At 42.5% G+C, this 24326-nt stretch overlaps 1 protein-coding gene across 4 annotated transcripts in view; it reads right to left on the bottom strand.

Annotated features, from left to right (window-relative positions):
* The window catches only part of LOC111871142, a 100649-nt gene extending 79083 nt beyond the window's left edge, over positions 1-21566 (bottom strand). For 3 of the 4 annotated variants that reach the window (XM_023864016.2, XM_023864011.2, XM_023864015.2), the window contains exon 1: positions 6353-6585. Coding sequence is in view for 2 of the 4 variants with exons in the window: in XM_023864011.2 (XP_023719779.1) it covers positions 6353-6427 (75 nt within the window). In the remaining 2 variants the exon portion in view is untranslated. Of the gene's footprint in view, positions 1-6352; positions 6586-21467 lie in introns of those variants that run through there. The other variant, XM_023864017.2, reaches the window with a different exon arrangement.
* Positions 21567-24326: the final 2760 nt, after the last annotated feature.

Below are 24326 nucleotides of genomic sequence, written 5' to 3'. Positions count from 1 at the left end.
ATTTATTACTGCTCTATTTCTAAATTCTTTAAAGATGTGGACAATTTTGGTAGTCAATATTCATAAAAATTACTTTGGAAGCCATTCTACTTAAAATAAACATTAAACTCCTGTAATCATTTCATAATATTTTGCTTTTCTGGAAAGATGGTATTCAAATTCTATTGAAAGCTAATAATTTTTTGTAATGCTAGCTGAAGTTATGAAATGTAATGCTTAGTTGTCGAAGAATAGTAGCTGGTGTTTGTAACTTGGTCCAAAGTAGGGAACTGCCACAACAATAGAACTGCGCAGAGAAATGCCTTCTTCCACACACTCCGCACTCCGATCTGAAGAGCCCCTGAAATTCACTGACAAGGTAGCGATAAAACTCACGAGAGGAGTGGCAGATATTTAGAAAAAAAAAAAGATAATTTTTCCAGTTGACCATTTCGTTAAGCGTTTCCTCCGCTCCGAGAAGGCGAGTACCTGTTTATTAGTAATTGGAATTCCCAGATCTTAGGTTCTGTCCCTTCTAAGTAAGGTACACAAAAACAAGGATATTGAGTTATTGTGTTATTATATCTAGTGACCATTTACGATTTTATTTCATTTTAAATTATTAATTTTATTTCAGATGTGAAATTTTCGTGGTCAAGTTAACAGTTTTCATGATTCCCAATTTTTCCGACTTTCGCCAGCGGCCCCTCCGAAATACGGCATGGCCCCCGATGAGAGCCACTGTACTAAACAATGGCGAAACTACACATAGACTGAAAAGGTACAACGTCCTAACTCTACCAGAGAGACCTGAGTAAAATCCCAATACAATAATTAAAATTATACCTAACTGAACAAGAAGAAACGATTATGAGTATTATTTTTTTAATTGCTAGTGGGGTGGGACTAAGTCCCTTGTACTGCGGCCACTTCTGGCCTACTGTACCAGCCCCAGATGATAGGTGAGGGTGATTGTGGAGCAATTGGTGAAATGAAGATTGGAAGGGGAAACCGAAGTACTCGGAGAAAACCTGCCCCAGCGCCACTTTGTCCACCACAAATCCCACTTGACCAGACCCAGGACCGAACCTGTGTCGGCTCTGAAGATAGAGTTTCTCCGAAACATCTGCCGAACTACACGATGGTACAATCGATAACATGACACTCTTCATCGAAATCGGTTAGAACTTCAAATCCAACATTTTAACAAGAAGTTCTGGGAAGAACTAATCGCTTACTTCTCTTTGGTACAACATGAATCGCATAGAAAACACCACCAACAATTATGCGTTCCTGCGGTAACATCTTAACCAAGTCATTACCTAGCAACGATAGGGGGATACACAAGATTCCAACAATCTTATATTGTTGGTTGTATTCGAAGCCGCAGGAACGTGTTTAGCAAGCCATTAACAAAGGGGGGGGGACACAATTTACTGAGCCTTTGCCTAGCAACAATAGGAGGGACACACTTACAGAAACACAGACCGAAGGTAGGGATTTATGAAGTACGCCGCTGAGACGGGTTCAGATATCAACTTTCAAAACGATTCTTTCAGGCATTCAAGATTAACAGGGGGGATTCACAGACACACACAACGTAGAGATCTCTTAAACGTACTTTAGGAAGCAGGCAAAAAAGTAGGTAGAAAATGAGAAGTTCGAAAAAGCCTGTTTGCACCGGATATGGCTAATACAATGCTCTACAAATCCAATTTTAGGCGCTAATTATCCGTTTACACTCTGTGCAGTTCATACAACTTAAAAGTAGACGATATGACTTCTTTCCGGAAGTTCTTCATTCTTACAGACATGATAGAAATGTAATTTCTGAAATCATTGGAGCTACTGCGTCGCCCTACAAGAATTCATGCCTTCTGAGATCCTTATGGATATAAGGCTTCAAAAAATATCTTCAAAGCAGAGGAATACTTTTGATCTGTACAGTTTTTTGGGAACTGATGTGTCGTATCACTCTAAAAGAACTCATGTCTTCTGAAATTTTTATGATATAACGCTAGAAACAGACGTCTTTAAATTGGATGAATGTTTTCGATCTACACAATTTTGCTATGAGTTTGATCCGTTGTAAAGCAGTTCAAGACTTTCGACATCTTTATGATGTAAAACAGATTTTGTAAAGTAGATAAAGATTTACAGTACATACAGTTTCCCTTGTGTTTGATCCAAGGAACCTACGAAAGCGTTTCTGAGTCTGTATCAAGTAGTTAACTTTCACTTCATTCATACCAAATACGCACTTCAAATCCAAACGAAAACGGTCAAGCTGATGCATCAAACAAAGACGTGTAGGTTACATATCAAACACTTGACAACTGAAGGGCTCACCAAGCCCTCCAAACTGTTTTCAGTACGGCCCCTGCGTTCTCCCTTTAATGCGGCCTCCCTTGGTGATAGATTGCGGGCTATTGATGTTGTTCTGAAGCGGATGCTACCCAACTTTCCTTCCTTTGTGAGAAAGAAATTAAAATTAAAAGCCAGGTCATTGCATGTGGGAGCAGAAACACAGAGCTAGTAGTGGTTGAATCTCGTGGGAGAAAACTCCATTACTGCCGGTCACCCGGAATATACAGGCACAAGACCTCTCTGGGATTGGGAATTGCTTGCCTGGTCTCAGAATAGCACCAGTTTGAAGGTAGCTCACATGAAATTGACCGCATATCATCAATCGTGCCTCGCCAGACGCTTGTGGACCTTTTGTTCTAAGTTCATCGGACTAAAGTGCGGTCCCAAATCATATTCGAGTGAAAACATCCCTCCTTTAATTTTCGATAAGAGGAAAGGAAGAAATTTTATAAAAAATTAAGTTTCGAAATTGTTAAAATTATCTCATGAATACGCAGGTCTAAAACAAAAAGTCCTCTTTTTTTAAGCTGTTGAAGATCTGTGCCATTGTAAAAGATATGATAAAATTCTAACTTCATGGAGCTGAGCCCTTCTTGAGAAGCCGGCAATTGTGCAGCGATTCAAGAACCACCCACCATTTTGTGGAACCCGAAGGTTCATTACCGTCTTCATAAGAGCCCTGCACTGGTTCATATCCTAAGCCAGATCGATCCACTCCATACCACCCCGTCCTATCACTCTAGATCCGTTTTACTATTCGGTATTTCAGCATTCTGTTGCACATCTTTAATTAAACGTCTACGTATTAAGGCCGTCAATAATGCAACAATTTTTAAAATATTCACCATTTAACACTTAACATATGTTTCGACCATATATGGCCATCTTCAGGTGTTTCAATGCGCCCAAACCGCTACACTGCTTTGACGCATGCTAAAATCGCGCGTTGCAGTCCACTTAAAATAACATAAATAATTACTTAAAATCCATTAAATTTGTTTCTATTAAAATCTTTTGTAAAATTCTGTTCCACCTCATAAGGGGCGCCGTCCACTTGTTTAAAGCTGTGTGATATTTCAGACAGTTTGTTCCAGCAGCTTGTTTTCCTGTTTGTTAGCCCGTTGTTTCGCTACGTCTCCAATCTGTAATATGCCCCTTGCTTGTGTGTTGTTCCCTCTAGCAGCGTGTGCTGATGTCTTCACTAGTGAAGAAACAGGAAAACAAGGTGCAGTAACAAACTGTCTGGAATATCACACAGCTTTAAACAAGTGGACGGCGCCCCTTATGAGGTGGAACAGAATTTTACAAAAGATTTTAATAGAAACAAATTTAATGGATTTTAAGTAATTATTTATGTTATTTTAAGTGGACTGAAAACGCGCAATTTTAGCGCACATGAAAACAGTGTAACAGTTGGACGCATTGAAACACCTGGAAATGTCCATCTATGGCCGAAACATGTTGTGTTAAGTGTTAAATGGTGAATATTTTAAAAAATGTTGTATTATTGACGGACTGTGATACATAGACGTTTAATCCATTTTAATATTGACCAGACACCTACGTCTTGTTCTCCCTAATGCTCTTTCCTTCTGGCATTTCCACCAATATACTATACGCATTCCTCTCCTCCTACATTCGTGCAACATGACCTGCCCATCTCACCCTCCTTGACTTGATAATTCTAACTACATTTGGCGAAAAGTACAAGTTATGAAGCTCTTTATTTTGCAGTTAAAATAATATGATTCCTTGCCTCTCCTCGCGCTCCCACTTTGGAGCAAAGGGTTGGCTTATTTCTCAGTTTCGTGATCATTTTACAGAGGGTAGGACTCCTTGGGCGGGTGATCAGCTCGTCGCAAGGCCTCTCTACCTAAACAAAGGAACACACAAACACAGAATAAACGCATACACACACCAAACATCTATGTCTTGTGTGGGATTCGAACCCACGATCCCGGCTTCCGAGCGAGCGAAGACAGTATACATGTCTCAGACCGCCCGGCTACCGTGACCGGTAAAAGAATATGACATTTACTACAATAAAATGATCCAAAATAATTTTTCTCCTGTGTATCTACATAATAGGTTACTGCCAAGTCCAAATCTGCTCTGGAGACCTGCACTTATGAAGATATTCCTGGCTGTATTAGTGTTTCGGTCAAACAGTACCTGTCAAACAGCATAGCAATAACTTAAAGCACTTCACGAGTCATTTCTTCAGGTGTCTCTGAACGGGACATTAAAAACATTCCCCTTCGCCTCACTTGACGATGAGCCGGGATAGCTCGGTCGGTATAGCGACTGGCTACGAGTTGGACTGCCAAGGGATCGGAGTTCCAGTCTCGGTAGGGGCAAGAATTCTCTCTTCCCCACGTAGTCCAGACTGGCTCTGGGGCCCACCCAGCCTCCTATCCAATGGGTAACGGGGTCTCTTTCCCCGGGGGTAAAGCGACACTGGCGTGAAGCTGACTATTAACCTCCAACTAGTGCCGAGGTCAAGAAAATATGGATCCATATATCCACTCCCCTATACGCCTTCATGGCATAGTGCTTAGTTAAGCACAGGGATACTTTCACTTATCTTTTACCTCAAGTCCTTCCAGAAGCAGTACGGCCCTGGAATCGACTCAGCCTCTAACAGAAGTGGGTACCAGGAATCTTCCTGGGGTTAAGGGCGACCGGAGCGTAAGGCTGACAATCTCATCGCCATCTGTGGGTCGACTGTGTAGATAATGTGGGAGCCTCAACGTCTCACAAAACTAGGGGCCTCCACAGTCTGTTACAGGGACAGCTTTACATTTTTACCTCCAACATACAGGATGTATGCGCCCAAAGTTGACCGGTTGATGAAATAAGACAATAGGCGCGTAAAGGAACTCCCTCTGCATCTGTGACACTTCTCTCTAAAGACGGTTTCAGTGTTTCTTTGTGGCGTGTTTAACGTCACTGTATTTGTGCAGCCTATATGGCATCAAATAAATTAGAATATACAAAACTATAATTTTGCCCGTGGTTCTGTATGGGTGTGAAACTTGATCTCTGACATTAAGGGAGGAACATAGACTGAGGGTGTTTGAGAGCAGGCTGTTGAGAATATTTGGATCGAAGAGGGATGAAGTGATAAGGGGTTGGAGAAAGCTGCATAATGAGGAGCTTCATAACATGTACTCTTCTCCAAGTATAATTAGAATGATCAAGTCAAGGAGGATTAGGTTGGCAGGGCATGTAGCACGAATGGGGAGAAGAGGAATGCATATAGGAAATTGGTGGGAAAGCCAGAAGGAAAGAGACCACTGGGAAGACCAAGGAGCAGTGAATGGACAATATTAAACTGGATCTTAGTGATATAGGATGGGATGGTATGGATTGGATTGATCTGGCTCAGGATAGGGACCAGTGGATGGCTCTTATGAACACGGTAATGAACCTTCGGGTTCCATAAAGTGTTGGGAAATTCTTGAATAGCTGCATATTTGGCTTCTCCTCAAGAAGGGCTCACCTTCATGAGTAAGTAAGTAAGGATTTTCATGTAATATCGTTATTAAACTTGTCTGATTTAAATCAAAATTGGTGTGCCTCGGTCGTAAATGCAGTAAAAAAAACAGTAAGCAACACTTGACAAGTATGCCAGCATTGCGTACATAACATGAACACAAAATAGATTACAGTTATTGGTCGTAATGATGGAGAATTACGGGCAAATATTAATCTAAAATACGATCAAAATATGGCGTCCTGATGAGGGTGACCACACTGCTCTCCGATTGTGCCAGAATTCGCGCCATGAACACATACACAGAAACACACACAGCCTGACATGGAAATCCGCGAACTCTCCTACTCGTGAAGTAGACTGCACTCCATACTCGCACAGGGCAGAGATGGTAAACAGACAAAACTGTTCAGAATCAGTACAATCCTCCAAACTCAATGACACACACACACACGTGGACGTAGTTAAACATGGCAAACTGGGCAAAAATAAAATATGAAAATGAAATACCTCGTTGCAGGCTGCGGCAGCACATGACGTCCTCTTACTCATGTTGTATTTTAGCGTCCTGTTGCACTTAGCCATCAGCTGATGACGAGGACGCCTTAATTGGGCACCCGAACTTGACCTGAACCAGATTTGGTTTTCAAACTAAATTACGCAGTAAAATAACACCAATTCCAAAACAAAATTTACGTTCCCACCTGTTGCAGCTTCTACACTCAAAACAGCTACACTGCTCAACCGTCTCTGGCAGAAGGAAATGAACAGGATTGGTTGCAGGGAATCACGTGAGCTGTTGCGAAGTAAGGATCAGGAGGAGGTGGAGATGACGTCAAGAAGTCACAGAATATAGTACATGGGACTCGGTGGAACGTAGGAGGGAGTTTCCTGGCCATGCAGTGACACGGCAAGTCTCAGGTTCGAATACAACCCAAGGCACTGTCTAACGCTGTTTAATCCCGGGCTAGTAGGCTGACCACTACAGCCTTGGTTGCAATAATGTGTTAGATCTGTCAATATAATGGCAAACAGTCGCCTGGCGACGGGAGTAGTGCAACAGCGAAATATCGGCTGTTGTATGAGGAATTCTATCCTGTAGATACAATAAAGAACTCTAAAATCTAACTTACGTTACGAATTATTAACTATCAACCAAAGTCACACACTGTACGTAATATTGTATTATTGTGAAATTAATAGTGTAAAATTTTAATTAATTAATTTTCTGGTTTGTATTTTGGAATATATATACTGTCACGATTTCGTAGCGAGACTGTAGACGGGGTATGGATTGGACACTGTATGTATTGACAACGTTAACTCACGATTCGTAATTACACTTTACAGATCACTGACACACACAGACTAGTGTTCTCAGTCTAGTACATTCTTCTCTAGCCGTTTCCTGCCAATGGATTTAACACAGGAACTACAGTATAACAGTCTCGCTGAAATACACACTCCAAATATCACACATTTTCTTCTTTTCCGCAGCCAAACTCTTGCTACTAACTCTTTTCTTCGCAGCCTCTCGTAGAGAACTGCCTCTGAACTGACAACCCTCAACTAACTGGGCCCCAAGCTGTCAGCCATTTCACACCAATCTCCTAGTCTTCTTTTCATAGGCTTACTTTCATCTGAACTGAGACACCACCCAACTAATTCACTTCATTTGACTCAACTGCCTGAGAGTTACTTAACGACTGGCGGTTTAACGCCAATTAATTCGCCTTGGCGACAAGCCCTTTGAGACTCAGGCGATCAATGTTTTCAACTGAACCTTTAAGGTCACAGTCTTTATGTAACATCCTCTCTGATGAGAGGATTGGTCTGCAGTTTACAATTGCTACTGGCACTCGCACAGCGCAGTCATTCTCGGGTCCGAGTCCCACGGAACTCATGACCATATTTTACTTTCTCAGATTTGAGACTTCTCTTTTCGTCGCCTCCTACGAATTGCAGGGTGGAGATATTCGAACCCGCCTCCACATGGGGGCGTTGTAACATATATTTATTTACATCCTGTATACCTTCGGAGCGGACCCAACAGAAAACACCCGTTTCCATTGTAACTTTATTGTTGTGTGCGTCTCGTTTCCGCAGGTACGTGTTTACCGTGCCGATGCCTAGAAACGGGTTTCATAACCCCGTTGTTCTATTGTTGTGAGCGTGTAATTTGCGGGTGTTCCCTAGCAATGGCCGCTGTTTACAGGGCCAACGCTTAACAACGGTTCTATACGCTACAATAAATTAACTTTCCGAGAATTCAGAGCATGAAACGGTTCCCATGACTGTAATATTTCCAGCTAAATTCTAGGATTCTCTGTGGTCCTCACATGTGGTTTGAGCACGCCCCAGTTGGCCAAAAGCAGCTAGAAGGGCCCGGTGTACTCAATCCATGTTCTGAAGTTCCACCTTAGCATGTAAGCATTAAAGCCCATATTGCGTTGCGATACACATTGTGCGCTACTTAGCAACGGCTGTTTCTCTGCCTCCCCAGTTCTTGTTTGAGTAAAATACACCTCAATATAAAACTTATATCCCTTTAGTTCTTCAGTGCCCATTTTATTCTGTGTAATGACGTAGAGCGGAACTGCCGACATTGCACGTGAATCACTCCGCCATTACTCAGACACACTGCGGCTACACGTCAGCGCGTGCGCACTGACACATTTGACTAGAAAACAGAATATATTCTCATGTGGATGGCTGGCTAGAACACGGAAAACGCTGACCAGGCAGTAGAAATATCGTAAACGTAATTATAAGCATTTTATTTGGTTAAGAAGAACATGCCCTTAATTAATAACGTAACTACATGGAGATGAGGCCTTCTTGCAACCCCAGCAATTGTGCAGCTACTCAAGAAACTCAAATTTTATGGAACCCGAGTTCGTTCGGAAGTGATTCTTAATTCGTCATTCGTCACAGAGCAAGAGAAAACGCTCATAGTCCAGTAAAGAATGGAGCGAGTCTGAGACAGTCATTACTTGTGGGCTGTTATAATTGATTTGTACTTGTAATAGCAGGGTCAATAAATCCAATCATCCAATCCAGAATCCGCTATTATTAGTCACGCAAACCCCTCATATGTGACGACACAACGCCACTCAACTGAAGTGACTGTTTGAAAGGACGTGACAATTCTCTCCGTATTATTGGACAGACCCCTTGCCAGGAGATGAATAAAATTCAACAGAAACGAATCTCGGGAGAGAAATGATTTAGTTTTGTTCATGAACTGTCCGTGTCTTGACTGAACTAGAGCATTGCTTATTGCTGTATCCGGGGACTTTATATATATATTCATTACTGTATCTGAGTTTATTTTGTATGCAAAGTTTATGCAGAATTTTAAATAAATGGACGGAGCTTGTTAATTATTTCATCTGAATATCTACGCGTTTTGAATTGCTAATATGAAAAGACAAAATAAACAAAACGTCTCTATACAGAGCTTCAGAATCTTTCCTCCATCCACATCTTTAAAACATGGACGCATGGACGAATTAGTTCGTACAATATGACTCATTTCCAATTAACATTAATGTGGAATCCTGGAGCTTCTGCTATCTACTGTACGTGATGGTGGACAGAGTCTTCGACAATCTTTACGAACTGATTTTTTTAAATTTCCTAATCACAGTGCTCAGTTAAATAAAATAGTGGAATGCAAAATAAAAGTAAGAAGTAAAGTAAAGCTATCCCCGTGAAGGCCCATAGGGTTGTGAGACGTTGAGGTTGTCAGCCTTACGCGCCGGCCGCGGTTTACTCCCCAGGAAAATTATTTATTTAATTCCTGGTACTCATTTCTGTTAGAAGCTGAGTCGACTCCAGGACCATAGTCCGGCTGGAAGGATTAGGTCAATTGAAAAAAAAAAAACAATGATCTCATCGGGACTTGAACCCGCAACCTTCCGGCTTGTAGCATAGCTCCTCAACCACTACGCTACCGCGTGCCCCAGTGTTACGTGTGCGTATGTTGCAACCATTACCTAACAACGGCCGCTGTGTCGAGAGTCACAACTTAGCAATGGTTCTACATGTCACAATATGAAAGCAGCATCCTATCTCGGAGAAACAGAGAAGAAAAAGCATGACGAGAAAGAATGAAGAGAATATGAAGGAGATCACAATAAATCAAGAAACGGAAACGGAGAACATTACATAGCGAACAACTTGCAAATTTATACTGTGCTCAGTAATTCCAAGGTAATTAGAGCAATTAGAATAAGTTGAGCGGCACATATAGCACGTATGGGTTCAACTATAATTAATAAAAATTTCTGTCTTAAGAACCTCATGGAACTTGTCACAGCCCCGACGGTTAGGTCCCTGCTACTCACCCAGCAGCCTCGTGTTCAGTTCAGGGTGACTTCGCGTAAGACTCGCGGTTACGAATTGACAGTTTCTTTGGGTTTTCCTTGCCAAATTATCACTCCACCAATTCTGCATACTTATCTCTCACTATCCCTTAGGTTGTGTGATAGTCCTGAGCAGGCAGCACCTTATCACATCCTCGTTGTTACTGTTGGGGCCATCTCTGACAGGCACTTGGCCGATTTCAGAGTAGAAGAAATAAAGCTATCCCTGTAACAGGACGTGGAGGCCCATATGGTTGTGAGACGTCGAGGCTCCCACGTTTTCTAGAAAATCGGCTCAGAGATGGTGGTTAGGTTGTCAGCCTTACACGCTGGTAACCCTTTAACCCCAGGAAGCTTCCTGATATAGTACGGAAATTACATTTTAGTGTAGGAAAAATTCTTGGAAATATATGGCTGTACCCAGGTGGGACGACACTGCTGAAATATTACATCTTAGAGAAACGGGTTATGATGGTTGGATCAGATTAGCGGGACTCAGAAATGGGTCCAGTAGGGAGGGGGGCATTTTAATAGCAGTAATTTGAACTTCGTGGCCTGCAACAGCACAAAATGTGTTTCTTGAACGTACCATTTGATCAAGTAAGGCTGCATGACAGGTAGATACGCAGACAGACAAACCGATAAATGCATGATTGTCTAGTCAGTTAGAAAGTTAATCATGAGATCCGTTAGTTATTCATCTAGCCAACAAGTCAATTACTTGGTTAGGAGACCAGGGTAGTGTTTCCCACCTCTGTGGCCCGGGTTCGAGCCCAGGTCAGTTCATGTAGGATTCATCATGGACACAGTGACAGTTTTCTCTTAATACTTCGGTTTCCCCTGCCAATTCTCATTCCACCGACTGCTACACTAATCATGTACCATCCGGGGCTGGTACAATAGGCCAGTTAGTGGCGGACGTACCAAATGGACTCAATCTCACCCCACTACAAGAATACAAAAAAAAAACAGGTTGGAAGATTTCACTATAGGTTATACCTCCGTTAACGCAGCAATTCCTATGCACCTATTTCCAGGTGGTCACTGTACATTTGTGGCAGCAATGTTGCGTTCGTCTGGCTTGACGTGTGAAGATGGGTTGTCTAATATTTCATCTCCTTAGGTCCTTAGGGCGGCAGCATCTCAACAAGTGAACTTTGAAATGCTGAGCAAGCAATGCCAGTAGTGGCGATTCAGGAGTAAACTTTGTCGTCTTCTTGGAGCTAATTGGGAATGCTCTAATCAGCGCTGAGTGGCGTCATGACCTGTCTTCCACATCCCTATTCAACCAGTTGCAGAGTTCTTACCAACTTGAATGGCTCTTTATACAGTAGAGCTTTCTAGTGTGTACAGTCGAAGCCTCATGTTACGGGAATTGCCTCAGAAGTCGTGTAGATAGCAGTCACTTCCTTTGACGTTCCAAATGCGTGTTAATATATATGCATAACACACAACTTGATATCAGGTGGAAGTGGAACAGATCTTCTGGATTAATTGAATGGTCCGTAGCAGCGATAGAATTGCAGCGAGAATCAGTAGACAGGTCACAAGTAGAGGTAAAACAGCTGTAATTGTTGCAATAGTTTTCTATGTGTATCACTAGATAGCAGAACAGTCCAGCTTCATGGGAGTCTAGGTAGCAGACACGCATGCGCATGTTCAGAGGCTGGTTTCAGTATTCAAAATGGCGACCGTTCTGTTGTGCGTTTTTTTTTGACAGTAGCGTTCTGTTGTGCGTTTTTTTATAGGCAAAATAGGTGTATAGATCCAAGTTTTCTTGACCTCGGCATTAGTTGGAGATGAGTGGTCAGCTTCACAACCCAGATGCTTTACCTTAGGCGAAAGAGCCCCCGGTAGACATTGGATATGGGGCTGGGTGGGCCTCACAGCCAGTCTGAACGACGTAAAGAACAGAAAATTCTTGACCATAGAGGGACTCGAACTCCGACCCCTCGGTCGTCCAGCCATAAGCTGTTGATATACCGACTTCGCTATCCTGGCTTTTTTCATCATGAATTAAAGTTAAAATCCCAACTCTGGTCACCTGTCGTCACACACAGTTGCTGTGTCACTCGGAATTTGTGGAGGCGTAAATTCGCGGTGGCATCTAACTGATCTCGATTTCTTTGAACCAGAACAAGTGGCGAATACCACGAAAGTGTACGTTATATTATGCAGTATACAGTAGTCTTTTCCTCATGAAGTCGAAGGCTAATACCAGTCCCAGGATATCACACTGACGCCAATAAATTTCTTTTAAAACCCACGAAAATTGCTTCCCTGCAACGCAGGCTCTTTTCGTAAATCCAAATTCTCAACTTCCCAGTTGGCAACCCTGGGTGTAGTCTATGATAAGAGGCTAGTGTCCAGCGTCTTCAAACGGCATCCTTCGGTTAGAGAAGTAAACCCCGACAGAAAAATTCTCTCTTAAAATCAGAGACCAGTTTTCACACCTATACAAAACGACAGGCAAAATCATAGTTTTGTATGTTCTAATTTTTATGTTTTTAGACAGAAGACAAGAGGACAAGAAGACAAAAGGTTCAATCTGCTCCATAAACAGTTAAATAAACGTTCAAGAACCGAAGGAATTTACCGCGGAGAAGGGAGAGGTAATTGTGAGGGAGGCTGAGGCTAAACTGAAAGAGACGTGAAGCCAGAGAGGAAGAAGAACAAGAACAAGAAGACTTGTTCTTATTCAGAGCCGTCACGTGATTAATTGTTATTCTGTAGTGTGGAATTTGAGATTCTCACAGAAAACATCTTGTCGTTCGGAATTTTATTAGGGATGCTCCAGGTTCGAATCTCCGCAGGGACACACACTTCTTGACAAGAATCTTCTTAGTTTTCTCAGTCACTCAATTCAAATGCATGAATTTTGAATTAAATTTGATCAGGACCGCTTCATTCGCCAATCTTTAATCTCATGTCTATTCAATACCATCCAAATATTGGACTGCATAGCTTGAGATGCTAACAGAGTCTTCAAATAAACGTTAGAGAAATATTAATATCCTTAGGGTGGTAACTACTGTAGGATGTGAGGGCCTGTCGTCTGGTACAAATAAACCGAAGTTTCGGAGGAACTTATTGCAGCCATCTTCAGAATCCGAGAGGTCGAGGAAGCAAAGAAGCGATTACTTTGTACTTTCGTGTCTGCTTCCTTAGTTTAATCTTATACTCTGAAGACGGAGGCAGTATATTCCTCCGAAATGCCAATTAAACTACATGGTATATTCCAACGCATTAATATTCATATTAATTATATATGAGGGTTAATAATGGCAAATTTAATTGCTTTAAATCAATTTATTTAAAATGGAGTTCCTCACTTTGATTTGCAATAATTTCTTCTCGGCACGTACTCGTTTTGAAATGTCCAGGTTTCAAATCCCGGAAGTTAAAATGAAACTGTAAACATTTCTGTGCATGTGCTCTGTACATTTAGAATCAAGCTCTGTATTTGTCAGTGTTTTATCACTGGTTCGTATACCGAATGGGTGTATGGACATTTTTTATTTCACTTGCATGTTATCAATGCTCCATCAGCTTCCACTCCGATTAACCCTAAGATATGCGAGTACCACAAACAATCGCTGAACGCACATATTCAGTTTCTAGGTCCATACAAATGTAATCTCGCGAGACAACTCATGCGGAATAGCAGATATTCCATCCAGTGGCGTGGAACAGCGCTCTCCTACGCCCAACCCTCTCCTGGTTTCCTCAGAATTATTTCATTAAAATGTAATGGAACATGAGGTTCGTTCGACCTTTGCAAATAGGTGGGATTTTAAGTTATTGCAATTGTGACAAGGAATGGGATNTGGCGTGGAACAGCGCTCTCCTACGCCCAACCCTCTCCTGGTTTCCCTAGAATTATTTCATTAAAATGTAATGGAACATGAAGGGGGGTAACCTGATAGAAACTTACCGACGTTTCGGAAGAACGTGCTGTTTCTACCTTCCAAAGTGAGTGTGAATTTATACTCCATTCTTATAAAGCGTGTTATAAATACTTGATTCTTGATATATGTTTCACACGGCTCTCTGTTACGAGGTGACCCGGAAACTGTTTGTAACTTGTGTGAGGTTCCCCTTGTCGTTTTCATATATCCCGCAGAAATGTCCCCGTCATGACGCAAAACGTTAAACATTAAATTTTCATGGCTAGTTGCAGGACATCTTAGGAGATGATTGCTCTAACTTGCAGCGTTCCTTCATGATACAATGGGCTCGCACGCCTATGCACCGAACGCTGTTCTATTCCTCTTCTGGAGTATAGTTCGCTTGCGGACTACAGGCCACGGAGTTTGTTTTGTTTGTTATTGATGACAAAACCTGTTTACCGTGCAGCTGCCTAACATTAGATTTACTGTTCCCCGGGTTTGCTTCAACGGAAATGTGTTTAGGGACCATTTGCCTAACAATGTACATGGAGCGGACAACATAGAAAACACTTTTTGCAACGGCCATCCTATTGTTGCATGCGCGTATTTCGGGCGTTTCCTAGAAATTGGTCTACATGTCATAATAAATTATAGGATCTAAGTAATCATTTATTCTACAAGATGGCGACTTCGTCAGCGTCTATAATTTTGCGTTTTTTGTTTTCTTTAAAACAAGGACAGCATTCCTTAAAGAGCGAAGTGACCTGCATCTGCTGACAAGGCTACTGCCATCTCTTAATGTGCTTTCTCCTCACAGAATGACGGCTAGCCAACCCTGCCCTTCATTACTATGCTGGCTGTTCCAAGTTCGGATTGAACTGTTCTGAAACCACTAACCTAAGGGCTGCAACTTATTCACAGCCATCTTCTGGAATGTGAGTTAAGGCTGGGGCCACACGAGCGCACAAAATGCGTTCGTTGTAACGAACGTCGTGACGTCCGTTGTAGAAATAAACAAGAGAGGCGAATGCTACGTTTCTTCTGGCTCCATTGCAGACAAAAACTACGCACCGCATTCTGCAACTGTGAGGTGTCCTCAGCAACGTCCATCATATAATACGTGAGTTGCAACGGACGTACTTTGTGCTCTCCTGTAGCCCCAGCCTAAACATTCATTGATCTAAATTAACAGATTCCTTTCTGCTGAACTCTTGTACCTCAGACAAATATTTTAGATCTCTTGAAAGTCTCCTCAAGAGAACATTCTTAGGAAAGTTTCTCACCTGATCTTGCCACGCCTTCTCCGTCGTATGGTGTGCACAACACAGTTTATCCAAATAACAGATATAGGCCTTCCGTTCGATATTGTGCGATCTCTCGAAAACATCTCGACAAGGCAACGCAATACAGTTTCTTCTTGGAGAGGACACTTTTCTCTCTCTTTTGTCAAACATAAGGCTCAAGTTCTTGAAAAGTTTTTCCAAGTTGTTCTTCTGAAATACGGGGATCGTGACCACTACTACCAACAGTCAGAATTCTATTAAATTATACTATTATTACTGAAATAAAACTTGCTCTTCTCTTTCCTAAAACAGAAAGACAAAGCTATCCCTGTAACCTATCGTGGAGGCCCATTGCGTTGTGGGATGTCGAGGCTCCCACATTTTGTAGAAAATCAGCTCACAGATGGCGAATTTGTCAGCCTCACGTGTATTTTATCGCATTAAAAGCCAATCAGGATTCGTCAATGTTCGCATTTGCAAGTCCCTTCCCACGATAAATAATTTATTTGATAGCTAAAGTACTGGGCACTGTTCACTGAGACATTTTGTAATAGTGATTCGGCTACTTCCGACTCTCCTCGGGTGTCCTCGGACGCAAATAGCACAGTCGTTTGTCACACGAAGAGCAACTCAGCGCAATCCATGACCCTGTCTCGTGGAGAGACTGCATATGAAACTGCGTGTTACATAAATGTAAGGGGTCCCAGTCTCTGCACGATCTGCGCAAGTCGCTGCTTCAGACGAAACAAACGCGGGAATAGCCGTTTACATCCAAAAACGAAATCGATACTTGTATTCTTATTTCGTCACTGTGAGATTTTCTGTGTCCATCACCACATCCATTTTAATTGGGGAGATATGCAGTAGACCTTTTTCCCATTTGACTTTTAGTAAAACAAACTCGAAGAACCCAGTAAATCCCTCTCAGATGCAAACTTTCAGCGTGTATGTTGGTTCATTAACAAACAACTTCGATTTTAGTGAAAGGTGTTTACTTCAAAGTACAAGTTCCCTTTCTTGAACGTACGAAGAGCTTCTGAATAGTCACAAGGACCACCTCACCTCTCTCATCTACCGCTCTAAGTAGCCACCGACCTACCATTTATCACGTTGAGGACATGCGAACAGTGAAAGGCGACGAATTATTACTTTCCATAAGAAGACGCTTACGTTAACCTGTAGGGATGGGTGAAGTGGAAATATTTGAAATCAGTAATGCCTACTTGACAGAAAGAGCCAGATATCGAATTTCACTGATGGGTGAGTTTGAATGATTCCAACTCCCGAGCAAGTTCAACTGTCGGCTTTATTTCATCTTCCTCGAAATATATCACGTCAGCCATTTGACCACTAACATATCAGCCAACCATAATATATTGTAATAAATTTTATGAACGCGTTGCCAAGCAACCGCTACGTAAGCACGGTCCAACACACAACAATAGACGAGGCTGTTTTCTATGTCGTCCGCGCCGAGCAACAGTACGAACGGGGTTCTCTGTGACCAGTTGCACGTCACATCTTCTTTCTCCAGTTCACCAAAATTAGGTGATACTGCTGCTTTCGTCACTCTTGGCAGTTGTAGGTCTAAGAGCTCTGTTGGACTGAAATGCCAAGTCGCAGAGGACGACGGTTAGAAGGCCACTGAGTCAGAACGCAAGCAACTCTTAAGTATACAAAAATTCCTGCCCCACACATTTAAACCGTTGTGAGACCCTTCAAAGTCTGATAAATCCAGCGAAAACCCTTATCTTCACACAAAACTTAAATTTTAAATTAAAATATACTTTATTCCTATGTTGTCCGTATTCGAATACAATATTTTAATTATTTTAATATCATTATTACTTATTATATTATTAATAATTCTTGTTAATATTGCCCGTCATCATATTTTTAACAATTTAAACTTTACAACATAAAGAAAAAAACTGTGAGAATTATAAATTCACGAAAATACGCAATTATTTCTTCCACGAGCGGAAATTGCAATAAATTGTGCAAATGTTTAAGAAATTAATTTTGCGAGTAATTCCCATCCACAAAAATTACGACTCATGAATGAACACGCCACGATTCGAAATGTAAGCCGTTTTTTTTTGTTCAGACACTGATAACACTTGCACACGAACTCACATTACATTGCCCCTGGGTTAAAGCGGCCATGGCTTGAAGCTAGCCACTCACCTCCATTTCTCGCACAGATTAAAAATAACTGAATATAAAATTCTGGCGTCTCGTGTGTTCAGAAGTGTTCATGCTTAAGTAAGCACAAAATACCCAAGTAACTCCATGGAGCTGAGTCCATCTTGAGAAGCTGACAGTTGCAGAGTGCACAGTGCCGCGGCCACTGTGATCGGCGGACTTCACTACAGGTTACATGTAAAGGCGATTCAATTAGCCTAACTATATTCGTGGTTATATCAAACTGATTGAAAATATTGTTACATGTAGGGGATATTGTGTGACTTGTATAAGGTTCTGGATTGGATTTATTTACGCCTTATACACAGTATTCTGAACTACAGACAATTACAGCTCTATCGCTGATATACGCACTTTAATGTCTATTGTTACACACGCACTAGAATCCTCAGTCTTTACTAGCCGTATCCTGGCAACGGATATATAAAAGTTTGTCACTTCATATCACATATGAAGTCTTATTTGCACCGCCTAATCCCTGTCTTGTCATCATTCTGCAGCTGCCAATTTCAAAGACTCGACTCAATTAAATTCCTCTGCTTCCAAGCTCATATCCCGGAAGGCTGGAGTCTCGAAACTTGACTCGACTATACTGAATTCTTTTTCATAATCACTCTGCACGGAACACTTAGAGAACACAGCCTCTCTATTATTGGGAAGGCATGTTTACAGCATCGTTGCATAACAAAGGAAGTTACTCGATTGTTGCTTGCGTATTCGTTACCACGGGAATATGTTTACCGAGTCGTTGACTAGCAATGGACGATTATTCTAACTTTACTATTCCGGCTTTCGCGAGTCATGACACTATATTACGCAATACTTCACTCCTGCATCCCAGGCTTTCTTAATTGATGGACTATTTCATTGTGGGCCACGCGGTAAGTGCAGTTGGTTGAGGCACTAGGCTACAAGCCGGAAGGTGGCGAGTTCGATTCCCGATGAGGTTATTTGATTTCTTCAACTGCTCTAACTTTCCCGCCGCACTATGGCCTTGGATTCGACTCAACCTCTAACATAAATAAGTACCAGGAATCTTTCTGGATGTAAAGAGTGGCTGGCGCCACTGTAAATCGATTGTCTAAAAGACGTGAGAGCCTCGACGTCTCACAACCCTATGGGCCTCCACGGCCTGTTACAGGGATACCTTTACTATTTCATTCTACATCCATTTTATCTCCAATATAACAAATTCACCAACCTGGTAAGTAACTTAACTGTCACCATACACTGATGATCATCAATACTTGCATCTATACATGGCGTTACTACTTGGAGAATACTGCTATAATCAACTGATAACAAGGATATGCCTTGATAATTACTGCAGATGTTATTGAACACGTTGTACATTGGTACAATAGTAGACTCCTTCCCTGTTGAGTAAATTCTTCCTTATTCTAAACAGAATTAATGAGCTTATGGACCTGACGCTTCAACTCCAGTGTGAATGAGTTCAGAAGGAATTTTGATCAATTCGTGGTAATTTATACCTTTTCAACTTTTCAATACCAGTCTCAATATGAAAAGACAAGGCTCAGTTACTAATGCCTCAGACTGGCGTATTTTAATCTCTGCAACGTCATTAAACCCATGTACATTCAGTAGCTGAGAGAATTATACTTGCAGCTATTTAAAGGGGTTTGTGAGGATCCCACTTTAATCAAATATTTATTCAAGTTAGTCCTGCACCTATAACCGCATTCAAATCGATGTATACCTTTATAAAAATCTCTAATGTACTTTTCTCTTTGCTTCTTTAATTAGGCACGGTGGTTGTAAAATATCTTAAATTTTATGCAGTGCGATCCTCAATTTAGGGATTCAAAAATAAGGCATAAAGGTAAAGTTCTCCCTGTACTTAACAAATTAAGCACTAGCCATGAAGGCGTATGGGGTTATGGATGTAATAGATCCATATTTTCTTGACATCGGCAATTGTTGGAGGTGAGTGGTCAGCTTCACGCCCCTGTGGCTTGAGCCCCTGGTACCCATAGGACAGGAGGCTGGGTAGGCGCCATAGCCGGTCTGGACAACGTGGACAAAATTCTTGACAATACCGAGACTCGAACTCCGACCCCTCCGTAGTCCAGCTTGTAGCCAGTCTCCATACCGATTACTCTTACCCGGCAGGGATTCATAAGGAATATGGTACAAACAACAGTTTCCACGGGAAAAGCGTCACAAGAGAAGGGATATACACAAGGACTTTTGTGTTTCCTGCAAATGTTTCTGATGCGTGTCTATTGATGCCGGGGAGCAGCGAAGTGGTTGCATGTGTATCTCTCTATGGCTCTGCAGCCTTTGTGGACCTGGGCCGCTTTTTCACTTTCTTAATCCGTACACGGTCTGTAGGACTCCTTGGACGGGGGATCAGCCTGTCGCAAGGTCTCTCTCCATACGCAGAATAACACAAACCCAGAATAAGCGCACACAGACATCCATGCCTTGAGTGGGAATTGAACCCACGATCCCAGAGTTCGAGCAGGCAAAGACGGATCATGCATTAAACCGCGCGTCCACTGTGATCGGCACGCATGTACATAGGAACCTGAAATTTATATTAGTAAAGCGACTTTGAACATGTGGCCATCTTGCAAATGAAAGGCAAACAAAAAAGACCAGAGCTCGACACAATGAACGCGGAGAGGTTTTGTTCGCAAAGTACGGTCTTCTGGTATGTAACGCCTTGTAGTTCGGAAAATTCCTGACGTTTCGGAAGAATGTATTGGTGCCCGCTTCAGGGAGGAGGAGTAAGACAGAAAGTTCTTTTGAGTACTGCCAGCTTCTTAATGCTCTTTCTCTTTGTTTAATATTCTTCCTTGAAGATGGGGGCGAAATGATCCTCCGAAACGTTGGGCATTTTCCTAGCCACACTGCAATACAACCATGTTTATACTCACCGCTGTGATAAAATGAAGGTCCTTGTGCTTAATTATGCTAAATGTCATGAAGACATGACGGGTAGTGGAGGTATAACTCCACAATTTTTGGCACTAGATGGTGGTGAGTGAACAGATCCAATCACCGGCCGCTTTATCTCTGGGTTAAGTAGCCCACAGTACCAATTGGATGGGCTCCACGTTTGGTATGGACATTGTAGAGAAGAGAAAATCCTCACCACCGATGGGAATCGAACTACGGACGTCCAGCTACGTAACTCGTCACTACACTGACTGCTCTATACCCGCTCTCACTCACCGTGGTGAGAGACAAACCCAGTGTCTGATCATCCCCGTCATGTGTCCTCCTTCTGGCTACCAGAGTTTTGTCATACATACACACAAGTCTAATATATGAAACCGGATAGCTCCGTGACCGAGTCTCCTCTTGGCCTCAACTTACTTATCCTCCCCCCCACCATTTCATTCCCTTTGCCCTTTTGTNGGTTCGCTTGTGACAAAGTTGGGCTGGTGGGAGGAATGCAGAGTAAGTGTGGCCCCAGGGTTAGGACGGGCAGAGCTGTTCTGTGTTCGTCTAGTTAGTGAACCTGAGAACATGACATGCCTAACTACATTACAGCAGATGAACCATCCTCAGGTGGTGTGTGTGTGTGTGTCTTTGTTACGACAGACTGTAGCTACTCGTGGCTCAACCAAGACCGGCTTTCGATGTTATGAAGAAACGTGGAGCATATTTGATAGCCAGATTGGTAGGGGAAACCGAAGTACTCGGAGAAGACTGCCCCAGCGCCACTTTGTGCACCACAAATCCCACTTGACCAGACCCGGGATCGAACCCGGGCCGCCGCGGTGAAAAGCCAGAGACTAACCGCTCGAGCTATGGCGCGGCCCTTCAATTATATCTAAATGTGTGTGTAACAGCTCATGTGAAAATCATACTGTTTTGAAATCCGGTGGTGCAAGGTGTCCTGACTTACCTATAGGCTCTTCTTCTCGGCAGACAGGTTTGAAAAATATCCGGAAATTCACGCCCCAATATTTTCGAGTCACTTACAACTTCATATAAACTTCACAACTGACATTTCTCTAAAATACAAGAAAGAAAATTCATTGCAAATGTACAGAATATGATTAAGAAATTCTTAGAATATTGAAAGAGACAGCTAAAATAAGTGACATTAAAAAGAGTCAGTCATATTTTTTCTCGGTGCAAAGTAAAGTAGAGGAACCAGCAGAATACCCGTCTGCATGGAGATTGCTTGATGAGCTTCCTGAAAAAGAGAGCAATTTCCGAGGCCATAAAACCCTCCCTTTGACTTCGACCTGGTGGAAAAGCGTAAACTTAGCATTAACGATTGAATTCTCACCTATCGACTGAAATACGAGTTTCGGCTCGAAATGGGAAAACGTCAATAGGACAATGCACCGAGAGGATCTACTGGCATTAGCAGGTTGGTTCAGTTTGTTGTGGAAACGTAAAAACGGGCTGCAAAACGGAGAACGCAGTCTCATTCACGGGGCAAGACTATTTTGTAAAGAAATGTATTCTTGCAGTTGACGTCCGCGTGTGCATATGCGCGTAAAAGGAGGCTGGAGACGGTAGCCGAGCTGTCTAAGGCATGCACTGTCTTCGCTCGCTCGAAGTCGGGATCGTGGGTTCGAATCCCACTCAGAGCATGGATGGTTGTGTACAGGTAGAGGCCTTGCGACGAGCTGATCACCTGCCCAAGGAGTCGTACCCGTCTAAGATCTAGTAAACCGAAGTGAAACGGAGAGTTTCATGGAGGTAGGCCTAGGGCCAAACGAGGGCTGTAGCACCAATGAACGAAAGAAACATATGCATTGAATTTGGAACCAAAACAGTGTGCAACTTCCGCTTTTGTATTCCTTATTGGCGATTTCAAAATTTTTTGGTAGAACATAAGGCCACAATGCGATGTCCAATTAGTGAATAAATACAGTACTTTCAAATGGGCGGCAGTCAACACAACAGTAACATTCAATAAGATAAAATATATACTATCGTATTAACATTTATTTATTTTTGCAATTAATATCGCGACGTTTCGACCTTTTTAGGTGATCCTCAGGTAATTCACAACCAATAACGCAAGTCCATTGACTGTATCGGAACACTAAGCATGGATTCATATTTTAGCAGAGATTAAATGATTAAATTTCGATTGCGATTAGAAAGAGTAAAAATATTAAAACGAGTTACATGTGACGGCTCATTATTGGTCCGCTCTGTTTCGTGCTGATCCAAGATGGCCGAACTGCTAGTGATGGGGGCTTGCTGTGCTGGGGTCCTTGTCAATATTTAAATCGCGTTTCGTTTGCACTCTTCTTGTTGCTGTGCAAGATCTGTCCCCAGTATTGGTCTTATTGCTATGCGCGTTCTGGTCGCGACTCCCGTTCTGGCAGTTTGATGCAGCATTGGGTGTAAGGATTAATGATTTCTAGAGTTGCCTAAAAGCTTACATAAGTAAGACAGTGCATGTACTTACATATTTCGTGGCTCCCGTTCTGCGCGTGCGCGCTGATGATCACAATACCGAGGCAACTGTTCCGTCAAAACATATCTGTAGCGAGGAGGCTTGTAACTTCGGTGGATGGTCACAGGGTGGTATAAGAAGTGAGTGGTGGAAGGGTGAGGGGTGTCACGTGGGGTGTTGTTGGAAAGGAGGGGGAAGGAGTGCTGTGAGTATGTGTTCGTTTGGATATCGAATATCGGGTTATTTGCATCAGTAAATATATCATCCGCCGGTCACGGTAGCCGAGCGGTCTAAGGCATGCACTGTCTTCGCTCGCTCGGAAGCCGGGATCGTGGGTTCGAATCCCACTCAGGGCATGGATGTTTGTGTGCGTTTTTCTGTGTTTGTCTACAGGTAGAGGCCTTACGACGAGCTGATCACCCGCCCAAGGAGTCCTACCGAATGTGTAAGATCTAGAAGAACCGAAATGAACGGAGAAGTTCATGGAGGTAGGCCTAGGCCCACTGGGGCTGTAGTGCCAAGGGGAAAAAAACAGCCTTACGTAAGTTCATAAGAATGTTACTGTAGCACTGACACAATTTTCGTTGCCGTTTTTTATTTGTGTGCTGTACATAATGAACTTGTAGATTTAGTCTACACTCAGCCATCCTCCTTCTTTCATTTCGTTCATCAATGGCTCTACAACCCTTTGTTCTACCTCTTCTTCTGTTTCGTTAATTTTTTTTTACACAGACGGTAGGATTCCTTGGAATAGCAAATAGACATTATTTAGTTCAGCTGAGTTGAGTGAATGAGTGAGTGAGTTAGAGAGCTGCTGTTGCTGTGAGAAGCAGGTAGCTGAGGCACTGGGACATTTCGGGAACCCTAAAGAAGGGTAAAGTTTGCCGTTGGAAGCCGTTATCAGACAACGACCAGTAAAGGCATGCGTGCTGTAGTGAATTGTATAGTGTGTAAATTAGTGATTGCGCTATAGCTACTTGTAGTTGCGATATATAAGAGGTCAATATATCCAATTACCGTCTGTAGTCACTCTAGTCGCTCCATCGCGGGACAATACAAACGCCGGTTTATTAATGCTAGTGTTTAGAAGGCTGTGCTTCAGATTATATAGCGTCGAAAGCGAGAATGGTGAGCAACCAGTCAGAAGGAGTATAGAAGGAAGTGGGCGTGACCTAATCTACGTATTATCTCAGCATTTCACTGCAGGGAATGAGGAAAACTATGAATTCTTCAGTCAGGAAGGTTGGCATCCCGGCCGATACTCAAACCAAGCACCTCCAGAACGCGAGTATATTGGAGTCACTGCCCTCGGAGCCAGATGTCAAATTATCATTAAACACA

This window comes from Cryptotermes secundus, unplaced genomic scaffold (assembly GCF_002891405.2).
Source record: "Cryptotermes secundus unplaced genomic scaffold, Csec_1.0 scaffold250, whole genome shotgun sequence".
In the NCBI taxonomy this organism is placed as follows: Eukaryota; Metazoa; Arthropoda; class Insecta; order Blattodea; family Kalotermitidae; genus Cryptotermes; species Cryptotermes secundus.
This window is presented reverse-complemented; position numbering and strand designations above follow the sequence as displayed.